We start from the raw sequence: 26,519 nt of genomic DNA, 5'->3' as shown, positions 1-26,519 counted from the left end.
GCCAGAAACTGATACAGTACACTGGGGAAATGATGCTGTACTTTGTACTTGTCCTCAAATGTCATCCTCAGAGCCTGGAGAACAGACAGGCAGAACTCCAGCTGTCCTTACACACAACACTTCTGCAGCACCTGGCCATTTACTTGTGCTGGCTGTTGCCGGCACAACCATTCCAGCAAGGGTCTTATTAGCCATTTATCTCCAGCTCTCTTTCCTCACCCTACAATCTGTAGCTCCAAACCAATAAAACAAACTGATATAGAAAACAAGCTGAAACAGAGACTTTTCAGTGGTTTTTCTTATATTGTATTTCATCAGTTGTTATTACATTCTCTTCTTATTTTGGCTACAACATCATGTAATCTTAGACTCATCTTTCAAGCAATGCCATTTCAACATTTTCATTTCTTAGGCAGCATACTAAACTATCATGCAAATCTAGTCTTTCAATGTGAAAGAAGTTAAAAAACATTCTCAATGAGAATATTTATAACTATACTAATGTACAGGATGACCACATAGTTTTCATTGTCCCTGAACAATTCTTGCAATAGACACCCTTTAAAAAAGAACATCCACATATGCACATTATTTTTATATCTATAAAAACACACCCTCCTTATTTTAAACACCATGTCCATGTTATCTTGTTTAAGTGTGCACCTTCAGCAAGGGTTAAAACTGAGCAATGCATGGTGACTGTGCACTGTTGTATTACTTGATGTTCAAGTTTGGTGAGTGCTGAGTAACCCTTTATATAATTTGGATCATTTTCTTGTACTTCTCACATTCTGTCGTTCAAACCTCCGTCGCTGTTGCCATAACCCAAAATAAATCCAACAGCACTGTTCAAAGAAAATGTTGCTCAAAATACAATCAGTCTGGCTTAACAATGGTTGAAGAGTTGCTAGATCATGAAATGCTTTGGAATACACACACCTATTTTAAGAAAACATTGTACCCAGTGAGGTACCACTGCTTTCCTTTTTAAATAAAGCCAACACCAATGCTAACCAACACACAAAACCATAAAACAACTCAAATGAACCACTGAGACAAATCAATTGTGTAAGTGGACGAGACTTTTATTACTTCATAATTATGAAAACTGGCAGAGTCAAGTAGAACAGCAGTGTATATAACCAAGAAACCTGTCCAAAGAATTAACTAAACCCAACAATTTTATAAAGAGGCTTCGTCTTCTTCCTTTAACTGCAATTTAAATTAACCAAAAACCTTGACCTGAAATTATTCCTGAGTTAAGCAATTTTTCAATGAATCCACAATGTTTCTTTTCCTCATCCATCTATGATAACAAAAACCCACACTACCACTTTCTTTCCTGTGCTGGATTTACTTAACTGGATTTACTTAAGCTGAGCTCCAGAGAGCCTGCAGAACTGCTGGCATTTCTTTGCACAGCCTCAGCAACTGACATACTGTCACACGTCAGTCAGCTGGTGGATTAAAGAGAGAAAGTGTTTTCATTAGGAATGTAAATGCATTTTAAAACACTTTTTATGAATATATATTATCACATACTCAACTAAGTCTTTCTTTTTTTATGTCCCATGAGTATCACTATTATGTGACAAAGAGACCAAGCTGTTTTTCACATTTCCCTGCCTAAATTTTGCAATGGTATTTTCTTCAACTAGCTTTAACAAGAATTAAATCACCAGCCATGCAAGGTGACATTTTCCCTTAAATCAAACATCACTGACAGAGACGAGTATGTCTGCAAAAAAATGTTTGATTCCACAATCACTATCCATTCTGGACATGTAGACCATATAAATACATAGTTTAAATTCATAAAGTTAAAATACACATGTGGAGATTTTCTAATCAAAGTAAGAAATACTGAAGACTTAGCATTTATGATTATTGATTGGGGTATAGAATGGGGATTGAATCCAGGCATGCCCACACTCTAAGTAAGGATGAATCTTTGTGACTGCCACAATTCATTGCTTCTACCAAAAATGTGCCTCAAGGTTCTTCCCTCTGCCTCCCAACAAGAAAGTAATGTAATTTTGATTCAGGTTTTTGAACTAGATGACTATGGGGTATGCAGAGCACAGCTGCTGACAGAAGGATGGAGGCAGAACCTCACTTGACACTTTAAGCTGCAACTTGACTTTGGACTGGCTCAAGTGTAAGAAAATCTCACTAAGTGTCTCAAGAATCCACTACTGGATTTTATAGGACAGGATTCAATGCAGTTTCTTTTCCACCACCTTGACCTCACCCTTGCTCCAGAAAACTTATAAGGTTTTTTTTATCATTTCCAATTTATGGGGAATGGAAAAGTGTCAAAAATCTACATTTGTGAAATTAAATATTCATTCTCTGAACAGCTTCGCATTCATGAAGCTTATACTGCATCATCACAACCTTTTAGAACTATTTATGTAGGCTTCTCAAATGCTACTGTCATGTAACTTACTCATTTTTCAGCACCATCTACTACACATTCATTTACCTGATCTGAATGTTAGGCTCTGCTAATGATTATTCAATTTTTACATAACAAAATCTGATTTTTTTTTTTGGAATTGAAATATAAAATATTTTGAACAAACTGCTAAAGAAGCTGTTGTCAAGAAGCCCTATTTTTCTTCAAAAAATCTAGAATGTAAACCGGTGAATTTCTGATATTATAGAATTGGCATGATGCACTGTATAAATTTTAATTACACTGCTGTAAGGCAGTCAGACCCACTCAGTAAAATTAGTTGATTGCAGGTGACAGCCTCCATATAAGATACATTTAAATAACCCAAAGCAGCAATACGCTTGCTATAGATGTACTCTCCAGGAGCTGGATGAGGAACACTACAAAATACTGGGTATTTATAGATTATTTTATGGGTTTGTTTCCTTGGATTCTGTTATGTGATACCCAGGAAAACATTGAGTCACTCTAAAAACAGAACAACCACTCAATACCATTTAAACCAGTGTTTGTCATTAAACAATAAGATGAAATCCTCAAACTACTGAATATTACAATTTTAAAAATTTGGCAAAACTTCAAGGGATTACTCCCATTGCTCAAATTAATCCATTTGAGGACAGCAGTTGTTCCAGAGCAAATGTTCCTCACCTGCATAACACAAGGCAAAAAATACTGGTAGAACATTTGAAAAAAATATGCTAATATAACCCTGAAGAAACACAGTTGTCAGCCTCCTCTGAGAAATGAAGTACCTCAATTATTAAAATGCAGTGTAAAGTCCAATATACCTTTTTTTAAATTTAGGACAGAAAGGACAGATTTTTTTCTGTCTTAACGGCAAAAGCAAACTACAAATACACAAGGCAAAGAATGAGATCAAGACATCTAAAAAACACTATAGAAAACCTTTCAAAGTTATTTCACGCAGAGTAAGGTTTTGCCTTCTAGGTATGAAAAAAATAAAGATCACAATCAAGTGAAATATACTAAAAACCAAAACCCTGCCTTTAAGATTTATTTATTTCATACTGCTCAGAAGGTAATTCTCAGATAATATTTTTGGTCATCAGAACCTATACTGGAACATAAGCATGGTAGTTCTGTACCTTAAATCATATCAAGCATAACACACCATCAGTTTAAAACTGTAACTGCAAAAGGCATCACACTACACCAAAACCTTCAGAAAAAAGATTTCAGCTACAATTTAATTCAATGCATGTCAATACCACAGCCAAGATACAAGTATCCCTGGCCTCTATCCTCGCATTCACACAGACAACTCCCAATGCAAACATCTGTGAGACCAGGCTGCCAACCAGATCAGAGAAGAGAGGATCTGGCTCCTTTTTGTCCTACTTTCAGAAACAGTGTTGGCTACTTATGTGCATTTTACTTTTCTATACTTAACGACTCCACCTGAATACCATTTGAAAAGCATCTCTGCATATTCATCAGTGAGCCTACACTAACAAAAATCTGGAGTATTAAGAGAGTCCACTTCTGCATCTAAACATTATGTTCCCTGCCAAACTTGTACTCTACTTCTAAGGAAACATTTATGAGTGGACAAAGCCCCCACACAGCCCTCCAAGACTATGGGTCTCTGCAGCATGCTTTCAGGCACTGAATTTTCATGCTCATTTCACTTTAAAAGCACTTCCACATATGAACAGAGCCTCTAGGTATTGTGGGAAGAAGCAAATTAAAACAGAAGGGAAGAAAGAACACTATGTTGTGCAGCATACGTGGGATGGAGAAACCGTACTGAACAGTAATAACAAAAAAGGATGCAAACCACAGCACAGAAGAGTACATACAGACTATAATAAAAACATTGCCAGTACAGTGTAAGGGACAGTACAAGGATCAGTGTTTACCTGCGAAAGCTACCAATTACTCACAGTAATCTGTAGTTCTAGAATGAGTTCTAGCAGTTCTGGGGATTTCTTCTCCCTCTACCCACCCACATCTTCATACTGATACTTTCCTCCAACATCAACAGAGAAATTTTACCAATTTATTACCAGTAAGCATTTCTGTGCTCATATTTTCAATTCAAGAACACTGTCTTGAAAATATGTTGCAACACACTGTTTTCCTTCCATACTCAAGGAATTACACATAGCAGATGTAATGGAAATTTCTCAGCTCTGTTGAAGATGACATGAAATGATTAAAACTACAAAGGCGTTTGGATGTTCTGAGACAGTATTGCAATGTGTTAAATTGTAAAAACATTCATCCCTCTTATCAGAGTATTAACTAGCCATTAATGCCTTAAACCTAAAAAACACTTACGCACTTTACCGTAGCTGATCCTTCCATTATTACTCACACCTGTAAAATTACAAAAAAATTATGCAAGTGTTCATGAGACTGGATCCTATGATCACATCACTGAGCTAAAAGAGACCAAATGAAGATAAGTATTATTTTACAAATTCATGTAGCCATTTCTATCAGAATGACACCTTTTATTGTTTACTATACACATGTGTATTTATCTGTACCAAAAACCCCAACAAAATAGATGGCTTTCCAAGTTAGTTATAAATTAATGCAAGAGCTGTGGCTGTATTTTGGAATGTGTCTTGCAATTATTCTTAAAAGCATGCTTGGAGTTTGTGATAGTGCATTTCATAATGTCAGACAATACAGCCACATTTTTTGCTTTCACTAGAGATCATATGTGTTTGAAGTATTTGCATAAATTTTACACTTAATTAGGCATTAAATATGCATGATTTGGATGTCACTTCTAGCCAGATTTCATTAGTGTGTCATTGCCAAAGAAAAATTTAATGGGTAAATTTAGTTATCAACTCCTACAAATTATCATTTTATATTGTCAATATTAATCAAAATACATATATTAAGGTAAAATCTAGAATTAAAAAAGCAAGCATTGTTAGTATGAAAAATTAAAAATAAACAACAAATCCACCTAATTGGTTTTATATGTTGAAACACCAGAGACCAAGAAAAGCTTTTGTCCTCAGATGAAAGACTAGCCCGAAGTATACTTCATACAGTCCACAGTTCATAAGGCTTCAGATATATTATTACGTATTTCACTGGTACCTCTATTTTTATGGTTTATGACCTGATTTGGCAGTGCTTCCTCACCCAGAAGCCAATTATGATGAACATAATTTGTATGAAAGATTAAATTATATATAGGTTTCTGGTCACTAAATAATTTGATGGTGTTCCAAAAAACCCAAGCCCAATGGTTGTTCTATATTCAGTGCAACAGCTCTGCGTTACTGCATTGAACAATATGGGTTGATCCCTGCTAATCCCATTTTGCTGCTCATGGATGAGTGATGCATACTGAGATTGTACTGACATCACACGATGAAGGAGGCTGTGTATTAGATGAGACTGCATACAAAAGGGGAGCTGATTCAGTGGTACCAATGCACTGCAAAGAAATCAAAAGTTATGGATCTATTTTTGTGGCTGCGAACTACAAATGGGACAATTTGTTCTACATTAGGAGTACTGTTCTTTGAATCTTGAAACAACCCACTCAAAGCTGCAGCAAATGACAAGGTGGGCCTCTGGATGGGATCTGCAGTTAACTTGAAATCACAGGCAATTGTTTTGGGAGAAAAAAACATTTGGCAGGGGGGCAATAACGCAGGTTATTGCAAACAGGTGACCATAAGGAAAGGTCCCTAATACTATGTACAATGGAATGGCAGTGCTGAACTGCAACTTATAACAAAGATTTTTACAGAATATATCTCTATATGTCTATATACATATTTGTATAAAAATTATATATATAAGTATTTTGCAGGATATAAATCAGATGGAGATAAGTCTGGATTCTAGGTCAGCACATATGTGGTTTTCTATGGACACAGTCTCTACAATCTCCATAACCCAGTAACACAGCTGTTTCCCAGGAAGGAAAAAAAATAGCATGTATAAAATTATAACCCTCAGTGAACACAGCCATCAGCATGGAATGACAGGAGACAAGATGAGCGATTTACTAGAAAGAAAAACTTAAAAGAATTGGACAATAACAATGGAATTAAATTTTGCTGTAAAGGCCTTCAACATTCAGGATCTAGTCTTGCCTTCTGACCTGAAATGTACAGTTTCAATCCCCTTCAACTCTTATTTCCCAAGTTCATGATGTAATGCTTGAAAATAAAGCACATATGAAGAATCACTTTCTGAAGATTATTTGTACCCCTGACTCTAAATCTCTGTAGACTAATACACTGGCATGCCTTTGATTTACTAGACATTAAGTTTCTTCAGGAACAGATTCAAAGCCTTTTAACTGGGCACATTTGTTTCTCTGTTCCACAGGGTAAAGGAGCTGTTTGTTCTTAAATGCAGAACTAAGGAGATGGTTACTCCTGCCTCCTGAGATCAGCACCACCGCAGTAAAGGATGTACTTTCAAGATCATAGTGCAGCTATCACTTTAAAATATTCTTCAAGAGACTACATCCTCTCATGCGTCTCAGTTGGATATTTACAATTAGTGCAGGCTTTTTAGCACTGTGATTTTGTAAGACGCCAAGGAAAACCTTTCTCATTGAAGCACTCCTTTGTCAGCAAATTTTTTTAAATGCCCACTGAAGGATTTTTTCCAGGCAAAGTTCTTTACTAAACTAGTCTTTCACCAAAAGAAAAAATTAATTTCTTGGCTGTTTTTTCAACAATCATTACCCAAAGCCCAATCCCTGTGGTCTGTCTGAAAAATACTCTTTCCAAAATATCTTCATCTGTGAGAAAGTTATAGCATCCTTTAGAAAAGCAAGACTAGCTAGAGCAGCAAGCATTTTCCAACCCTACTTTCTAAGAAAAGTAGGGTCAGAAAGGAAAAACAAAGGAAAACAAAAATCCACAATGTAGTATCCTGTTCACATCTGCAAGATGAAAGATAGCACAAGTACTAATAATTGCTTTCTGGAAGAATCTGAAAAAAGGTAGCAAGTGTCAGTAAAACTTTTTTTAATGACATGAAGGGATGAGTTAAAGATTAGGCCCAGCAAAGTACAGTTTATACTCTTTGTCTTCTTTCAAGAGGTTCTACAACACCTTGAGTGTATCCAAGAAGACTGTACTAAGGCACCAACAATGTTCTGCAGGTATAAACATTGCATATGTCATTATTACAATTTTAATACGCAAGATTCCCTTTGGCCAATGAATTACCATGGAAAGAAAAATAAAAAGAGCACTAAAAGTTAGATAAGTAATTTGCAATTAGGACAGTTTTCTTGAATTGTATTTTTTACTTATTTTAACCCTTTAAATATCTACTGACAAGACAAGCTTGTCACAGTTTGGTGACAAGCATGCAGACATCCAAGTTTTACTGTTTGGGATTATTCTCAGGTAAATATTACAAGCTGCAAATGGTTTTATAGATGGCTTAAGATGACATAAGCTTATGCTTCTGTAAACAGGTAATTGTGTTCTCTGTCCCTCGAGCTGATACCCAGCACATGGTCCAGTTTAAGGTAAAATCTTTTTATTCTTCCTGGATTCAGTTTCAATGAATCAATTCAGCAACCCAGTTCAGTACACTCAATGATGCCGGTAACAATTTTTTAATGTTCATTTCTCAGCATGAAAGTAACTGTTTCACTTATTTACATAACGAAATCAATCTTGCAGAAGTATATACAGGTCTGAAAAAATATGCATCAGTAACAAAGGCGAATACAAGCAAAATCACGTGGGACAAACTCAGTGTCTCAAAACCGACTTAACAGATAGTGCAGAAGTACTGCAATTGTTGCTGCAGAGTAGACCTGCTATATCAACATATAAGAAGTTGTAATAAACCTTGTCTCCCAAAATACTGGGCATGGCCCATATTAAAAACAGGACAACAGCAATGAATATACCAGGGATTGAAGGTAAAAATGAAAAACATTATTAGCTTTGTTTTGACAAAGGTAAATTCTGCTCTCAAAATCTTGTTATGCAATGTATCTCGCACAGAGCTTTAAAAATCTGCAGGGCAAATTCCATCGTCTCTACCTCTACTCAAATTTCCTGGCCCTGTCAGTTTTCAATGGGAAAACTCAAAATCCTTTATTGTTGTGAAGTGGGGCAAAAATAAAATTCAGATATCTTGATAAACAAAAAAATCTTAGATATCAGCAAAGCAAAAAATAACACTAATCAGCACTGAAGATGAAATATGACTTAAATGCTGCAGCCCAGGAAGCAGAAAAAGCAACAAAACCTCTTCCAGTCATCATTACTGCAGATTGCATCCAAAAGCGGCATCATCACTAATGGGGACTTCACAGCAGCCAACACATCTATGGGATCAGCCAAAGACTTATGTAAGAATACAGAGACAAGCTGGTTATCCTGAATGTTTCTAGTCACCTTCATAGTGGTGAAGAGAAGTACTTCTGAGAGACATGAAGAAATGACAGAATTTAGACTACTGCACTGCATCATCAGTGTAAGGTAAACAGTTTTATACGGAATGCTTAAGCAATTAGTCAATCATATTACTAAATAATGATTTTGAGAACAGACTGAATTTGAAGCCATATGAAGCTGATGTGAGACTCACTAAACCCATACAATGGATTTCAATATACTGCAAGAGCATCTATAAGCCTTGGTGCACACGACATAAAAAGATAAATTTAGGTAGCTTTTGATAAATAGCTGTATGACAGTTCAATACCAAAGCAAACCAAACCAGTATGTAATACCATATCAACCTGTTCAAAGAACTAGGGTAGTGGAATATAAGAAAAAAAAAAAAAGGTTAGAGAGAAAATCCCTGCAACTGTGAAAATTTAAATAAACCCCAGCAATGCTCACTTGAATAGGGCCTGACAAAATTCTTACATTTTCTACAAAGTAAAAGACATGCTTACCGTTATCTTTGCTGCTGTTTTCTTCAATTGTCATTTGTTCTGCTAGCTCAGACAGCGATTCATCGATGGTCTGGCTTCCTCGCAAGGTTAAGGAAAGTCTTCTCTTAAATTTTTTCATTCTATCGATACTGAGTCTGGCTTAAGGAAGCCTGAAAACAAAAATAAATAACAAAAAGTGAGAAATAATTAGGTAATCAGAAAATGAAGTTTAATTGACTGACATAAAAATGCAGGAAGGCTTACAGAAAATTTGGGCAATATGCAAGTTATACTTAAAATAATATCCCTAAGCAAGATTACTCTACTGGACTGAAGATGAATGTGTTGAGAGGTTGATGCCCATACATTTTTGCAATTTTTATTTCTATTTGGAAAAAAAAAAAGAACCTTTGGACTTGTTTGGATTTTTGTTTTAGAAAAACAGCTAACATCATAACCAATTTTACAGTCCAATAATAAAGGAAACAGTCATCTGAGAACTAGATCAGTGTGTGCTCTGTGGCCTCCTCCACAGTGTCTTTCACTAATCCCACTAATGAGAAGGAGACTGTAACCCTTTCTCTTTTTCAGTCCAATTTTTTATGATGAAAACTTACCAAACTCCTCTCTATTCTACCCTTTTTCCAAACAGAAGAAGGGGACAATGCTGAAAGTCTTAAACACAAAAGCAGTTCTCAAACACCATCCCACCTAGAGAAATAGGATGACCAGGGTCTGGTAACAAAACTCTGGCTAGGATGGATGTTTCCCTTAAGAGTCAAGCAGTAGGATGGAGCTAGGAACAAAGCAGAAGGCACTTTGTCCCTAGGAAGCTGTGGGCAAACAAACCATAATAACAAAGGTCCAGGTCAATAAACATGCTGCCACAAGTCTGAGCTGGCAAGTGAACTTTGTGGTGCGCCATACGTGTGCCCTTGCATAACAAGAGGCACAGTTCTGTCTCTGCTTACTCCATATGGAGAGTTCACCCTTGATGTTATTTCTCTCTAACTTGTTCATCTGCTCATAGACTCCAAGAATCACATATGCAGTGTTCAACACAAGCACAGCATACTGAAGTCTGAAATGCTCATGTATTTTTCCCCCCTCCCATGAGGTTCTTTGCCTTCCAAAAATTCATAATTCACATATAAAATCAAATTTTGCTCAATGTTCTCATTTAAACAGAGAAATGCAACAAGTAGTATGCCAAAGATCCACATTTAATAACAAATAGTGAATACAATTTTATATTGACAACGTCCCGTTAAGCATACACATTTCAACGAACTTACTCTTTTTTAAGCTGCTTCATAATAAAAAGAAGAACAAATTGGTACAACAAATCTGAAAGTGGCTGCTGGTGGTAGCAGAATTTCACAAGATTAGATTGTTTAGCACCACCAGGAACACAGTAGGGGTGGATAAAAGACCACTGGGATATGAGCTCCAAAGTCTGAGACAAACAGTAAAATCACTGGCAAAGCAACAGCTGCATCCAAGGGGAAAGAGGTGGATTACAAAACAGGGTAACTAACATCTCAGACAATCACAGCTACTATAAAGCACAATCATTCAGGCACTAGGTAGAGATACATAGGAAATAAAATATACTGCTGTAGATACAGTTAAGCCAGCAGTTTCTTAACTGCCCCTTTAATGCACTGCTGTATGTGCAATAAAGCCATACCTAAGTATGAATAATTTTACTCTCTCAAGTCAAAAGCAGGATATTCTTATTGTTAAGAAACTGCATTCAGATAGCAATCCAGAGGGAACATTTATTTTTCCTGTTTAGCACCAGGCTACAAAGATCTTACTTGAAAGTGTTTTATTTCTGCATTCAAACTTTTTCAAAATAAATGCCCATGTTTCTCTAATAAGGCCAATTTGGTAAAAAAAAATTGGAAGGACACATCATTTATGTGTAGTTTTACTCAACTGTCCCATGATGTTTTTTGAAACTTGCATCTTCCTACCTGTATTATTCTCAAAAAAGGATACATGCAATTTTTAGCTATGTAATGCCCTAAAGCTATTTGACAGCACAACAATTTCTTTCCAATTTTCCACTTGGGCAGCAACTGAAAAAACAGGTGCCTTTAAAGGGAAACACACCATTCCTGGCTTTTGATCCTGCAAGTACTTAAACCTACACAATTTTTTAATCAAAAAGGTCTACTGCTGAAGAATATTACATATAAATTAACAGATATATGGATTAGAAAATCCAGGAAACATTTTAAATCTCAAGCTAATTAAAAAATCCCAAAGTATTTTGTTTACTATAATTACAATATTTCTCCTGTTATGGCAGGGTTTCATGGAGTAATGAAGTACCATTTTTGCTAACATTTGGAATTAATTCATGGCTTGATTTTCAAATAATTTAACAGTGAAACAGAATGAGGAGTGTGAATCCACATGTGACAGAATGTTCTCTTCTATTGAAATGTATGTCAGCATTTTAAAGGAAAAGATGCTCACTGATATGAAAACAAATTTTTCTCCCTTAAGGCACCAGTATTCTTGCTAGTTCAGAATTGTAAAGAAGAAAAGAAAAAAAAAAAGGAAGTATTGACTAGTATCTAGCACTTAGAATGTCCTCTTTTCAACTTCTTTATTCTCATGGCCAGCTGCAGAAGCTGCTCATTCTTGGAAGTTTAAGACAAGACATCAGTGAACAAAGCTTTGAAAATATCATCCGTACAATCCAAAACTAACACTGGTTCTCTAAAATGACAGTGCTTTCACAGAAAAGTCCAAATTGTCTGATACTCATTTTCAGCACTTAATAGCAGATGCATACTTCTTATCTCCCTTTAACAGTAAATCTAGTTTAAATCCAAAATGGAGTTACTTGATTAGTAATATACATGTAGAAGCAATGTTTTCTCAAATTCTTAATGACTGTGAAAAGAATACAGTTATTTCTACATTTAGCTTTAGAACAGAGCCCACAGGCTTGACTATTCTATTCTGCAAATTTCTCTACTCTGAGTAAGTCATACCCAAATCAAGTATTTCAGATGTCACAGTAGATAGAGGCATACACTTGAATGCAACTAATGCAAATTCTAGTCTCCTGCAGACAGAATGAGGACAAGCAATCTGATATGACACTATCTGATACAACCTACAAAAGCTGGCAGAGACATATTTGTTCAATCCTTATACTGATATGAAATAAAAGAAGCAAAACTGTATTAAAGGAACTGCTGCTCCTTACAAACAATCTGCAGTCTAACCCTGAAAAACCGTTCTTTTTGTCTTTCAAAGTAATATAAGTTAATCCTTGAAAACAATGCTAAAATCTACCTTTTCGACTTTCCAACATTCACTGTCATTAACTCAGTTCACTTGAATCCAACATCTTTTAAAAGTGATCTTTATAATACAGTTCTGAAAGCAAAATCAATTTTTTAAACTGATCCAGGTAAGACTAAATTTAAATATGTGTGTTTTGGTTCTCTTTCTCTGATTCACACCAATCCCTCCCACGATGCCTGAAGGACAGCACTTCTCATTTAGCACATACGTATGTTCACAACACCCAGGCTGTACTGCAGACAGACATGAAAGCACTTTGATTCCAAAACAGTAACTCAGCAAGACTGCACTCATAGTCACCAAAATTCAGAGGTCTTACAACTGCCAATGGCTAACATTCTCAAAAGCCCTTCCACTTCCTTCAATTTCCCAGACTCTTAGTTTCGTGGAAGTTAAAAAAGTAAGGCATTAAGATATTCATACACAATTACTATGTGTCCTCAATCCTTGTAAGTTTAAACAAATTCAGTAAAAATTTTCAAAACTGATAAAGCTATTTAACGCCTTAAATTTTAGTCAGTTTATTTCACAAGGGTCACAAATAACAAAAGCTCACTATGATTTTGCTGGATTCAAAGTCCTTTGAAGTCAAAGGGAACCTGTCCTTCAACTTCAATTAGCTTAGGATCAGTCTAAGTGCTGACTCCTCTATTTCCCTAAGTTATATTGCATCGAGTTCCATCTACATAGAGATTAAGCATTTTAAAATTACTTTCCCACTTAGATAAACACTGAAGTTGCAGCCAGACTGTTTTTACAGGCTGTTTTACAAGGCAGACGGTATTTTCAAAACATCTAAAGGCAGCTCTTGTTCTGGAAAACTCACCTGTAAGAAGGGGGAGGAAATCAGAAACCCTAACAGCATGAGCAACAGCATGGATGCAGCATGGCTCTTAAAGACGGGTTAGCAAACTATAGCCCAGGCACAAGACATCAAAGAAAACAGGTAACAGCACTATATATGAACTCCTTGTGTCAGAAAGAGAGGCCTGAAAAACTCAAGAGTGCTACAAACAGTATTAATTACAAACAAATATAGGAAACATCTGTCAAAGATATTGTCCCCTTATTCTAAAAAGAAAACCAGCTTTCCACTATATTAAACTGTTCTCAATCTCCCCGAATTTAAAAAATAAACACAACCACTGATACCAGTATGGTGCATATCAAACACAGAGAAAACTATTAGTTACACTAATGAGAAATATATGGATAATTTATCCAACATAATGAAAAACCAGTTTGAGCACTCATAAAATTCACATATAGTACAGATGTACCTCCTTACAATCGCAACTCTGCTCTATAAGAATGGATTACAAACATGGAATTTTAGTCATTGCATCTATTTTTTGTATTTGTCTCAACTGGCATTTGTTCACATCAGTGAAAAATATTTTCTACTGCATTTTTCCACAGTTGGCCTTTGGAAAAAACACAAGAATGGTCAACTAGACTCTCTTGTCAGGAGCATAGCTACTAAAAAAATTACTAGCTTTATGCTGCATTGGGTCAAAGAACTGACATTGTACAGATATAAGTCACACCTGACAAACAAGGCCTTTATTACTGATGAAAGAAAACTGTGAAGTCAAATACCTCAGCTTAGTCTGACCTCCCCAGTGCAAAAAGGGCAAAAGGACGCTCACAGCTTTTTTCCTTTATGAGCAATATTCAATATGGAACTGAACTTTCCCAGTGAAGCCTTTTTTTATGTACTTACAGAATCACAGCCAAACAAATACTCAAAATTGAAGGTACAAAGGTATTTACAAAGGTTAACTTCTTACCTGAGGATAGTCTTACTAGTTAATACAGGCAAACAGGCTCCTCCTTAAGTGAATGAGAGCATCTATATTCAGCTCCTGATCTAGATCATCAACTGGAAGAACCACTCCAAAGAGAGGAAATATAGGGAAATTACCCTGTCCTAATTTTATTTTGAATATGAATACTTTTCCTTATCTTCACGCCCCTCCCCCCCAATCCCTTTGCCTTTAAAGAATAATGAAGGACAAAAATTAGTACAAGGTGTTTGTAGTTTTTTGAAAATTAATCTTTTAAGTAAAAAATATATATTGAACGTTACTACAGACATATTTAACTGTGCTACTGGTACTGAATTTAAAACACTGAAAACCACCAAATTTGCCCAAAAGATCAAATTTTGCAGTCCTATGCTTATCTTCTTTCTCTGGACTCAAAAAGCTTTACTTAGGTAACCACAGCAAGTTTACATTCTTTAAAATGTAGAGATATATTCACTCCCACCTAGATTCAAGCAGTATCAAACAGCAAAATCTACAGAGATGTACTATTTGATAGATCTCCCTGGATTAGATATGTCGTACTGATTAATAACTCCTTGTTAATTATCAAAGGCTCTGTTCTCCCAACTGCCAAGTGAAAAAACACAGTATGAGTCTGGTTAAATTGGCTGACATTTAAGCCAAGAAAACAAATGAGCTGACTGGCAAAGCTTCCACACTTGCTGTCAGACCCATAAACTGAAAGGCTCTTTTCTATTGAAGGGGAAGGTAAAAACTAAAAGGTTACATGGATGTAACATAAATACTACCAGACAGTCACAGAACTTCAGATCTCAAAAGATGTAATGAGCACTGGAAACCAAAAGCAATGTCTGTAATTTTTTAAGCTTTGATTAATAATCATAAAGCCTTAATAGAGCATAGGAAAAAAGAGTTGTGCACACAATGCTTGCTGCTCTCTAATACTCAGATTATTTTAGCAATAGATTGACAACGTTGCACTATCACTTCTGAGACAATCCTCCTCAGTCTTGCAAACAAGCAAGTCTTTGGAAGAACATTGCACAGAAAATTCTTTCTAGGTTCAAGAAGACAATGTTGGTTCTAAGACTGAAAAGCATCAGCAATCTTTTGTGAGCCTGAGCAATTGTGTCAGTAAAAAGCACAGTTTTCAAGGCTGCTTTGTTTTTTTTTCCATCACAGTTCAGGCACAAAATCAAACAATCTCACACCAAAGAACCTTCTCCCGAACTCCCGTTGCTCTCAGCCCAGAACCCCCAGTCCTCTAAGCATCTGAACCCCCACACCAGAGCCTTCAACCTTTGCTTCTTATTGTGCTAACAAAAAAGTTTTACTAACAGCCCAAGACCTAAGGCAATGAAAAGCTTTCAACTTATTTTGAGGTTCTTGAATCAAGCACTAAGAGACAAAGACATCAGAGTAATATAAATTGAGATAAAAACTAAAGACACACCTGTTTGGATGAACAAAGGACAAGGCTACAAGTTTCTAAGCAAGACAAAAAAAGTTTGGCCCTTTACTCTTAGAACAGAAATTAACTGCACTGAGGAGAAATTACCCACCGAGTAAGAAAAAATATTTGTAATTGTTAAGACCGCACACAAAATGAAGACTGATATAAAAAAAAACTAGTTTTCTAGCTCACAATTTTTCTTCCAAATGTCAAATTTTTGGTTTATTACATCCTGAACTATACAGGTTCTGTACAGCGTGAACACTAAAAAAGCCTCATCAAGCCACCCAAAAGGTCCTGAAAAGTAAAGCCAATCAGGCAAATGTAAAATCAAACTGTTCCATTTACTGCTCTGTGCCTAAGAATATCAAAGAGCCATGAACAGTTTAAAATCATACAACTTTGGGTGCATTTCTCTTACACTTCTATGTACATGCAGAAGACAAAAAAAAGAAAACAAGCTAGGAAAAACAAACTCTTTCACAGTAATACACTGCTTGGTTTTGAATTAAAAATAAGGAAGAATGATATAGCAACAGAGGAAGAGTTTTCACTTAGTGAATTAAGAGACCAATAAGCATAATGGTACAGAACACATTCTATAGTACTGATGACATATATGCATATTTTTCTAACGGATAACAGGACACATAGAAGATCTGATACACTGAAGGCATTACACAGAGACACAAAACAAGACATTAAGAAAAAAAACAGTATGATAAAATGGACAATTCTGAGACATTTAATGCCTAAGATTTTTCAGTCTCTTCTGTACTCTGTGTTCTTCTAGAGATTTCTGATGAAAATAATACTGTAAATGGTATAACTCCTAGTCCTGAAATAACAGAGAGACAGAATAACTTCACCACAACTAAGAAAGCAAGTACTGACAGAAACAACAGCCTAAACAGTTTCTTATAGTCGGCTGACTAAGTCTAACAGCTGCACTGAGATATTTCAGAGGTAATTTCAAAGGAGCAGTAAATAAACTCATTCTGGCAATAAATAATCTTTGAACTATGGTTCAAAAATTGTTTGAATACATGAACATCTTTTACCCAAAGCTATAAACTTCTCTGATTCAGTATTTTAAAAAAAACTTTCAAATTGTCTTTTCTTCCTTTCTCCAATCCTGTCATTGATACAGCTTCAGAGATTGCTCAGTAACAGAAAATCTCTGAACAGTAAGTCAATTACAGCATTTCCCTGCTCTATTAGTTTTTACATAGCAGTCAAGATTGTCCCAGCATGGCACCAATTTGTTCTGTTATAACATTCAGACAAATGCCTGTCTGAAGTGTTCATGCTGCCATTTAATGGTCAACCGAATGTGCACACATGGATCATTTCAGTATTCACTGCCAAGGATACCAAACATGTAAGACACTATTCCTAATGCAATTGATTATTTAGCTGACAACCTGGGAAAGAAAGAAGAGTTTTAACATATGTTTTGCTAAGCAGCTTTGCAAATAGCTGTGTTGGCAACAAGGTGGTGGCAGTATGCCCTACAAAGCAAGAGAGGCAAGCATGAGGCTGCTTAAGCCAATTTAGTACCGCCACAGAAGGAGAGTACTGATCATTAGTGCACATCAAATCCAAGGTAAGACTGTCCCTACAGGGAGCACTATGATAGAACTGTTGTGTACCAGAAAAATAGCCTGAAAAACTGCAGTTTTGCCAAAAGCCTATTTAGCTTAGCTAAATAAAACCTGGGATCTGAAATAAAACCAATCTATGAACAAAATAAAGGACAGCAGCAAAAGCTGTTAAGGAAAGATGACAGGGGAAAATAACAAATGGATAGAAAATACAGTAAAGCAGAAGTGCCTTCTTCCACTGCAACAAGTTCTGGCCACTCTGATTCCCACACAATAACTACATGCAGAGTCTTCTTCTGTCTTACTCCTGCACCAACATCCTGCTCCCAAATTAAGTCTCAACAGATGACAGCCTCACAACAGGTATTTTTCAGGGTTCAAGAAGCCAGGAAAAAAAAAAAAAAAGGTATGAATTTATTTAAACATACAAAAAAAGGCAACTGCCATATATCAAGCTGTCAGAACTGTCACTGTTGGCTCAAGAACAAGAACTCTACATGCAGCCTAACAGATACTAAGATTCAAGATCTCTCGGTATCACTTGATATTCCTTTTCTTTGCCTGAGCAGATCATTCTTCTCTGCATGTCTTTTACACACAATCTTACATATTACTCTTCCTCCAAGTAACTGAGGCTGTCCAGAAGAAGGTTCCCAGATTCTGAAACTAAGCAGAACAACGAAATCACCACTATGTAATCTGGGTGAGTCCAGTTAATCAGTTTGAGAGGCCACTCCCCTCCCAGACTGAGCAAACAGTCTAGCACTTCAAAGGACGCTCACTCAAACTTCACATCACCTCCTTTTAGTATAAACAATTCTCTACCTGAAGGGATCCAAACAAGTTTTGCGGACCTTGAACAGAGACCAGAGGAAGATTAAGAAACAACAACAAAAGGTTATAACAGGACTGAGTCAGTGACAATACTTCCATCTTGACGCAGCAGAGGAGACAAACAGCAACCACTAAAATAGAAAACTGTGTATCTGCAAGTAAATGTCAGACCAGTAAGATAGCATTAGTATATAGGAAACCTTGGAAAGCAACAAGTATTAATGTCAGTCAATAACCTTAAACCCAACAGGAATAATTAGGAAACACAATCTGAAGGACAAGTAGTCTGCAAATTTATTTTTAATATAATTATTAAAAGGTAAAACAGCTGTGCCTAGTGCCAGGCAAGCAACATTGATACCATCAACAAAAGCAGAAATTCTCTAGGATCCTCCTGCAAGCTACGTTTTAAAGGCAGAGTAAGGACAGATGTATATTTTACGACAAAATTTATGTTAAGAAACAGTCAAATAATCAAACAGGATGCACAGAATACTGTTTCCAAATATATATTTTTCCTGGGCAGACACATTTGCCCTCTTTTGTTTCTCAGGCAGAAGAAAGAAGTGAAATTTTATATTTATCTTCAAAATAATTTCTTCCAAACGATAAACATTATCATTCTTCTGCTGTTAGAGCCCAGTCTCATCCTGGCAAGGACAAGCAATGAGCCAAACCCCTGCACAGCAAACCACTTTCCATTCTGGGTGTTAACTGTGTTGCAGAGGCTGATACTACTATTACTGTCAATGATCTGGATAAAGCTTCCAAACTCTAAGATTTGTCTCACCAACAGAAAATGTTTTATAAAAAGGTAAATTCAAATTTTTGCTTCTACATAGACTCAAATTCCCCAGAGAATCTTACTTCAGCATCATATAGTATTATACTCTAATAAAGATCAGTACTGGAAATAAATTCTTCACTTGGAGAAGTACTGGAGCAGTTTTGCTGTAAAACTCCATGGCAAGAAAAAAGAACCCTGTTACTATAATGATGTCAGCAGATGACGTAACTCTCAAACTAGTCCAGTTGAGCGAGAACCACAGAATGGCTTGGCTTGGAAGAGACACTCAGAGGTCACCCAGTCTAACATCCCTGCAACAAACAGAGACATTTTCAACTGGACCAAGCTGCTCAGAACCCTGACCAACCTGACAGTGCATTTCCAGGCACGGAGCATCTACCATCTCCAGGGCAAACTGCTCCAGTGTTTAACCATTCCCAGCATAAAAAAAAAAAAATCTTCATTTTATCTACTCTGAATCTACTTTCTTTTAATTTAAAACTAGTATCCATTGTCCTGTCACAACAAGCTCAAGGACAATTTGGACCACTACCAATCTACAATGACAGAGACGACTAACTCCTTCCTCCCTCTCAATTCTTTCTTCCCTTCTGTTTTAATTTGCTTCTTCCCACAATACCTAGAGGCTCTGTTCATATGTGGAAGTGCTTATAAAGTGAAATGAGCATGAAAATTCCTTTAGAAATTTGGTTCCCATAATGCTTTTTTCTTTCTGGAATCTGTGTGCTGGGAAGAAGAGACACAAAGGCAATCCATGCTACAGCAGCACTAACATTCAACACAAGTAAGCCAAGTGTAAGAGCAATAGATGTTACCTTAGTAATTTTTTTTAAATCTACTTGATTCTTTGCTCCTTAGCCTCCTTTGGAACACTCTGGTTGGGTTTTCCCCCTATATTCAACCCTTAAATATATAGTACAAAGTCCAACTGACGTCATCTGTCATCTTATAGAGTAAAAGATCATGTTTTGACTGATATAACAGAAGGCCTGTTGCTTTAAAAGTTTGGAACATGCTACTCTTGCACCAAACTATTTCTATGTCCAGCACTTGAGCTGATCTTGAATTACACAGTTCAACAGCTTTGGAAAACAGTATTCTTTTGCCAAAATATTCTTTAAAATAATATTACATGTGTTCTAAGGGAAGCTTGTATTTGCATTACCACCCAGGTATGCTGCCTTTCAACATACCAAAGTATGCTGAAGAGTAACCAGAAATCTTCCCATTGCAGTTTATTTTCTTTTGGTAACTAGGATCTATAAGCTTGAAATTAAACAGTCCAAGCTTCTAGTTTTCACTTGTAGTACTTGTAATTCAGATTTATAGCTTTACTCTCTTTAAACTTAGTCTACATTACTATTTAATAAAAGGGAACCCAAGAAAAGACCTTCAAAAGAACCAGCCATCTGTCTTGTTAGTAAAGCATAAAATAATCAGGTGCTACCATACTGAAATTTCAGTTGTTCATCTTAAATACAGCTTCAGCACAACACCTGATAACCACATCTACCTTTAAAATAAATAAAGCAAGTGATGTGTTTTTATTAAGAAATACTAATTACACTTGCTTTTAAAGAAGGTTTCTTAAATAAAAAACACCAAACCTTTAAGATTCTAGTTATACAATTATTTCACTCTTACATTCTGATGAAAACTTAAGAATAAAAATCTGCCAGATTGCTGCCATGAAGTGAGTCTTAATTTTTTATCTCCCTGGACTCTTTTTAATACACTTTTGTAACAAGACTTGAGAATGAAACTTCTCACCAGCTGAATGGTAAACCAGAACGGCAGAAGCTTCCATTAGTAGAGGGACTACAGCTGTTTACTGAAGTAAACTATAGGTCTGCTTCACAGAGAAACAAAATACACAAGCACAATTAGGAAATTTCATGCTTGTATTTAGTAACAGTAAGCAAACCTTGCTAGTTACAAGGAAAGAGTGGTTTTAAGGAAGGCTGGGTCACAGCAACCATGCAACAGGCAAATAAAAAACTGAATTTTCTGTCTACTGAACTGTGCATGCTTCCTTTAGTTGAACGGTTGACATGCACTCTCCTTTCTGCCATTTCTGATTTCAATCACATGAAATAAACTGTTGGATTTCCAACCAATATGCCACCTAAAAGTATACTGTATATTCATACAGCAAATGAACTCAACTTTTTCTTTTCAACATGGTTCATGTTACATAGGTACTATCTCTAACAATAATCCTCTAAGCATTACCATTTCTTGCATCAGAATGACTCACTGGAACAAGCCATACCCTTTGACCAAATTTACTGGAATTGAGCACAAATCTGCGGTTCTATTTCCAGACCTTGTTACTTTAAATTCAAAATAAATTCAAATAAATTTGAATTTAGAAATTTCACTTAAAAAATTCTACAGTCAGATATCAGTTGTCTGGATTAATCTCATGGACTCTTTCTAAAAAAACATTCTTATACTAGTCATTTCAAACAATTGGGACAACTGTTTGAAATTACAATTCTCATTCTAAATGTATTGGGCTATCTTTTATTCCACACCAATGCTGAAACTTACAACAATGTTTCTTCAAGGCCCATCTCCGAACACAGTATGTCCCTAGCACAGGTTACAAGGAACACTTCTTGAAGGGATTTTTACCAGGGTATTTAAATGATCTTTAGATATAATCTAGGGGGTTCCCAGCTCTTCAGAAAGATTGTTATTGTCTCTACAGCTCAGATTCTTCTTTCACTATGACTACAGATTATAAGACATCTACTTTTAGGTTTTTTAATTCAGTTGGAAATAAAATTCACCACAGAACAAAAACATTGCAATACAGTAAGATAATGAATGTTTACAAAAATCCTTTCAGAAATTCTGAAAAGTTGTTTTTAGAGCAGCCACGAGGGGAAGGACTTGGGGGTGTGAGTGAATGAGAGACTCAATGAGTCTTGTCAATGTGCACTTGCAACCCACAAAGCCAACTGCACCCTGAGATGTATCCAAAGCATTGTGGCCAGCAAGTCAAGGCCAGGGATTTTCCCTCTCTGCTCTGCTCTGGTGAGACCTCACCTGGAGTGCTGCATCCAGTTCTGAGGCCCCTGCCACAAGGAAGATGGGGACCTATTGGAACAAGTCCAGCGGAGGGTCACCAAAATGAGCAGACGGCTTAAACGCCTCTCCTACAAGGAAGGGCTGAGGGAAGACAAGGCTCTGGAGAGGCCTTTTAGTGCCTTCCAGTACTTATAAGTGACCTACAAGAGAGCTTGAGAGTGACTTCTAACAGTGGCATGTATTGATAAGACAAGGGTGAATGGCCTTATAGCTGAAGGAGGGTAGATTTAGATTAAACCGTCCAAAGAAATCTTTAAGGGTGGTGAGGCAGTGGAACTGGTTGTCTAGAGAACGTGTGGACCGCCTCTGGAAGTGTTCAAGGCCAGGTGGGATGGGGCCTTGAGCAATCTGGACCAGTACAAGGTGCTCCTTCCCATGGAGATGGGCTGGAACTAGATGATCCTTAAGGTCCCCTCCCAACCCAAACCATTCTATGATCCTACAGAATCAAGAGAGCTTTGGATCTTCACAACTTAGCTATCTCTACTGTTAGAAGTAGGGTCCAAAATTATAAAATAGACACAAATTGTTATGTGGTTATGAAGTATTTCCTTTCTGAATTCATTAGCTTTATTAAGAAAAGAGCAGTAGGAGAAACTTGATGGTGGCAGCACATGTGGTGGGCATGAAGTTCCTTCTGTCTGATGAATTGCAGTAGAAGCATAATCACCTTTGCTTTATACAAAAAATACAGAACATACTCAAGTTAATGACAGTTAACTTGATGGTAAAGATGGTTCCCAAGAAGATAGTTCCCAAGAAACAAGACCAGATTTGCTAAATTAAACAGGGCTTGCTAAAAAAACCCACTTAATTTCCAGAGAAATAACATGTATATATATATATATATATATATATATATATATATATATATGTATAATCTTGGTATACTGTTACTGAAAGCAACCAAACAAAAGAAATTGAGCAAAATCTCAAACAAAAATCTTTGAAAGTGGCAAGCAACCAAGTAAACATAAAAGAACTGCACAGATTATAATGTTCCAAACACAATCCTAATCTCATTGTGATGTCCACTTTAACAGCTCAACCTATACTTGGCAGTCCACATTATAATTTATATAAAAGCTACTTCAATTGTCTCTTCAGCTCATCAAGCTCCAGTTTCATTCTAGCATATAAGCTACTGAGGAGAAATTATGTCCTATCACTCTGCAGTCTTAGGGAAAAGAAAAAAAGACTCATCTATTTTCATTGTTAGTATCATACCAATATTTAAACATTTACTAAAAGAGACTGTGAAGCAGTACATACAAATTTTTTTCTTGCTAGCAAAGTTACTCTGGAATCTACAATTTAAAAAACTGCAATAAATCAAGTTCTAAAGCTAAACATATACTGATGCTTCCATGATAAAGCCACTATAGCACTGGAGAATGAAGTTTGAGCAAGGAACTGCAATGGGCAAAGAATGAGAGATGCAAATTGAAATGATAAGCAAGTAGAAAGTGAGGTAGAGAGAAGGCTCATAAGGTATTGAAAAGCAGTATGAGAAAGAACTAGAGCAAGTTCTTTCCTATGCAAAAAGTCCTCTCATCAATAAAGACTGAAAACTACAGAGATTTGATCTACATTTCAAGACAGTAAACGGGGTATTAGCCTGCTTAATTACTAGACCAAAAGCCCACACATTCACATGATGCATAGCACTAGAGTTTTCCAGCTTTTCTGTATGAATTTGTTCAAAACACTCTAAGCATAACTCTGTTTCAAACCTACACTGAACAGAGGATCAACTGTGCTACCACAGCCACCACAAAGCTGAAAAGCAGCATTGTTGCATGCTCTGATCAAGTCAACAGAAGTGTTATTATTTGCTTACACTTGATCTGGATCAAGTTTGCACTGATGGGTGATCCTGCAGGGAAAGTAATGAACAAATCCACTATTGCTGGAGGTGCAGCTGGCAGCTGAGGCACAGGAGCCCATAAAGAGAGAGCTGTACTGACAGCTTTCCAGAGTAAAACAGCAACCACAAAACCCTATGGCTTCCTGAGCAGCCTTATTTCACACATCAAAGAAACGAGGATTTGCAAGAAGTCCACTTATGGGTTAATGTTCTTATTCTGTATTTTGTTTTTAAGAATCTTCTCCACCACTGAGTAAATTTTTTTCCTCTTTTTTATTCTATTGTTGACTTAATTACTCTCCCACTGAAGTCATTAAAACGCCCATCAACTTCCCTAGGAACCATTAGACCGACCTAAACCACCTCAGACTAAAAGCTTTAAATTTAAGTTGCAAATGGAACTTTTTAAAAGTTTCTGTCAGGTCATGAAATTTTATTGTAAAATTTTGTCCTGGTTCAGAGCAAATCTGTCAACCTAGGACATTTGTGAAATTCTGTTTTCCAAATCTTTACCTTCCCATTTCTCAAGTGTTTTTAAGAAAAAAAAAGTTCAAGAATCCCTTCTAAGTTTAAGAACCAAGACCATCTTGAAACTAAGTCTGTGTCTTGCATAGGAACAAGAATTGTTCAGTCAAGGTACCATTTTTCTCCTTACTCTGACACTGTCATAGTTTTTGCTTTTTATTTAACTTTACAAAATTAGTCAGAGCTCTATGAAGTGTCCAGCCTCAAGAGGTTGTTCCTTCAGAAATCAATCGTGAGAAGAGCACAAAAGGCTTAAGGACAAAGTCTAGGCTAGTTCATAGCTGTGAAGTCTTCTTATAAAAATAATGCAAGAGAGAATAACAGTGATACTATATCTTCATGCTGTTGAAAAATATGTTAATGATTTGCCTCATCTAATTAGTGAGCCCTTTAAGGGTTCATTAAAATATGTATCAGGTTTTAATCTTTGAAAGGAAATGCCACACAAGATCTCCAGTACTTCAAAGATCTTCGGTTTTCTTTACTGTGCACAGGAAGCCTTAAGTCAGTGCAGTGTTACTATCTCCTAAAAATAATTTAAACGTTTAGTCAAAGGAATGATGACTACTGATACCACAGAAATTGATCTCATTCCTAAGAGACACAAATATATATAGCAAGCTCCAGTTTGGTACGCTCTTCGTTTATTCCATCCTCAAAAATGGTGGAAAGCCCAAAAGTGTGATGAAACAGGAAGTCAGGCTTTGCGAAACAGAAGTAAAGAATAAGGTCTATAAAGATTTCTCAAAAGTCTTCAAAACCCAAAGAGGAATCTTGTTTTATTCAGAAATAAGGTAATATTCAAAATGGTTTTTTAACAGAATTGTAACTCATCCCCTGCAGGTAAACCAACAACAATTTGTTTCTTCTTCAGAAAGAGCAAAAGACAGAGCTGTGATTTATGAGGATGCCAGCACAAAACCAAAAGCAAACTCTTACACAGAGTAAGAAACACAGAAGTATGCAAACCTCTTACTTACACTGTCTAGGTAAAATCTTCCATGTGCACTGCAAATAAATTTACTGGTTTTGGTAAATCAGATACATTTTAAAGCAAAGGCATAGTGCTTGAAAGTTATTCAGTTTTAATACCATGTATTCTTTTGCTCTTAAATAGTTTGCTCTGAAAATTCAATTCTTCTAGTCTGTTTTTAAAACTAGATGTCCTTGCTTGTACTCCTTTAAACTATGAAGTAGATCACTAGCCAGACATTACTCTGCCATCTGTTGTCCAGTCCTTTACTGTAGACGGCCAACTTAAATTTCATGGAGTAGAAATTACTCAAAGTAAAAATACTGAAATGTGTTATTATTTCTAATTGTCTTGTATCTGCAAAACAGTTCCTTTAATTTAAAATAACAAAAAGAGAAAAGTTGAGAGAAATATGACTCAGCCAATTTGACAGGAACATTTGATATTTTACATAATTTCATCATTGTCTCAATGTGTATTTTATGACTGATTTTGAAGGAACTACAACTAAAATTTCTGATACAATAAGATACTAATCTGCAAGGAATGTTTGCTTGACTCCATAAAGTATTATATACACATGAATACACTAACAGTTGTACAACAACACATTGCTTAAGCATACATACTGGAATTCATTTCTTGGAAACAAGATTGATTCTTTTTGTCTACAAAAAGTAATACACTACAGCAAAGTATGGCCACCACGAATGTTTCTTCTGCTTATTATTGCAATGCTTCACATTTTATAAAACTATTTTAACTTCAGCAAAGGAACAAGACTACTTGGAAATAAATGGATTATTACCGAAGGTACAGTTACTCAAAACATTTGCAGTATTTGATCCTAATATATAAGAGTGGGTATGGCTAAACAATAGATGGGAAAAATATGTAGCAGTATAGACAATTAACC

At 36.1% G+C, this 26,519-nt stretch overlaps 1 protein-coding gene across 4 annotated transcripts in view; it reads right to left on the bottom strand.

The window, feature by feature from the left end:
* Positions 1–26,519, bottom strand: part of CDK17 (cyclin dependent kinase 17) — a 91,763-nt gene that overhangs the window by 45,340 nt on the left and 19,904 nt on the right. For 3 of the 4 annotated variants that reach the window (XM_074539593.1, XM_074539592.1, XM_014271797.3), the window contains exons 2-3: positions 9,345–9,493; positions 4,763–4,801 (exon numbers count right to left, since the gene is read on the bottom strand). In XM_074539593.1, the coding sequence (XP_074395694.1) occupies positions 4,763–4,801; positions 9,345–9,462 (157 nt within the window). In that variant the 5' untranslated portion in view covers positions 9,463–9,493. The remainder of the gene's footprint in view (positions 1–4,762; positions 4,802–9,344; positions 9,494–26,519) is intronic. The other variant, XM_074539594.1, reaches the window with a different exon arrangement.

The sequence above is a fragment of the Zonotrichia albicollis genome, chromosome 4, assembly GCF_047830755.1.
Source record: "Zonotrichia albicollis isolate bZonAlb1 chromosome 4, bZonAlb1.hap1, whole genome shotgun sequence".
Classification (NCBI taxonomy): domain Eukaryota; kingdom Metazoa; phylum Chordata; class Aves; order Passeriformes; family Passerellidae; genus Zonotrichia; species Zonotrichia albicollis.
This window is presented reverse-complemented; position numbering and strand designations above follow the sequence as displayed.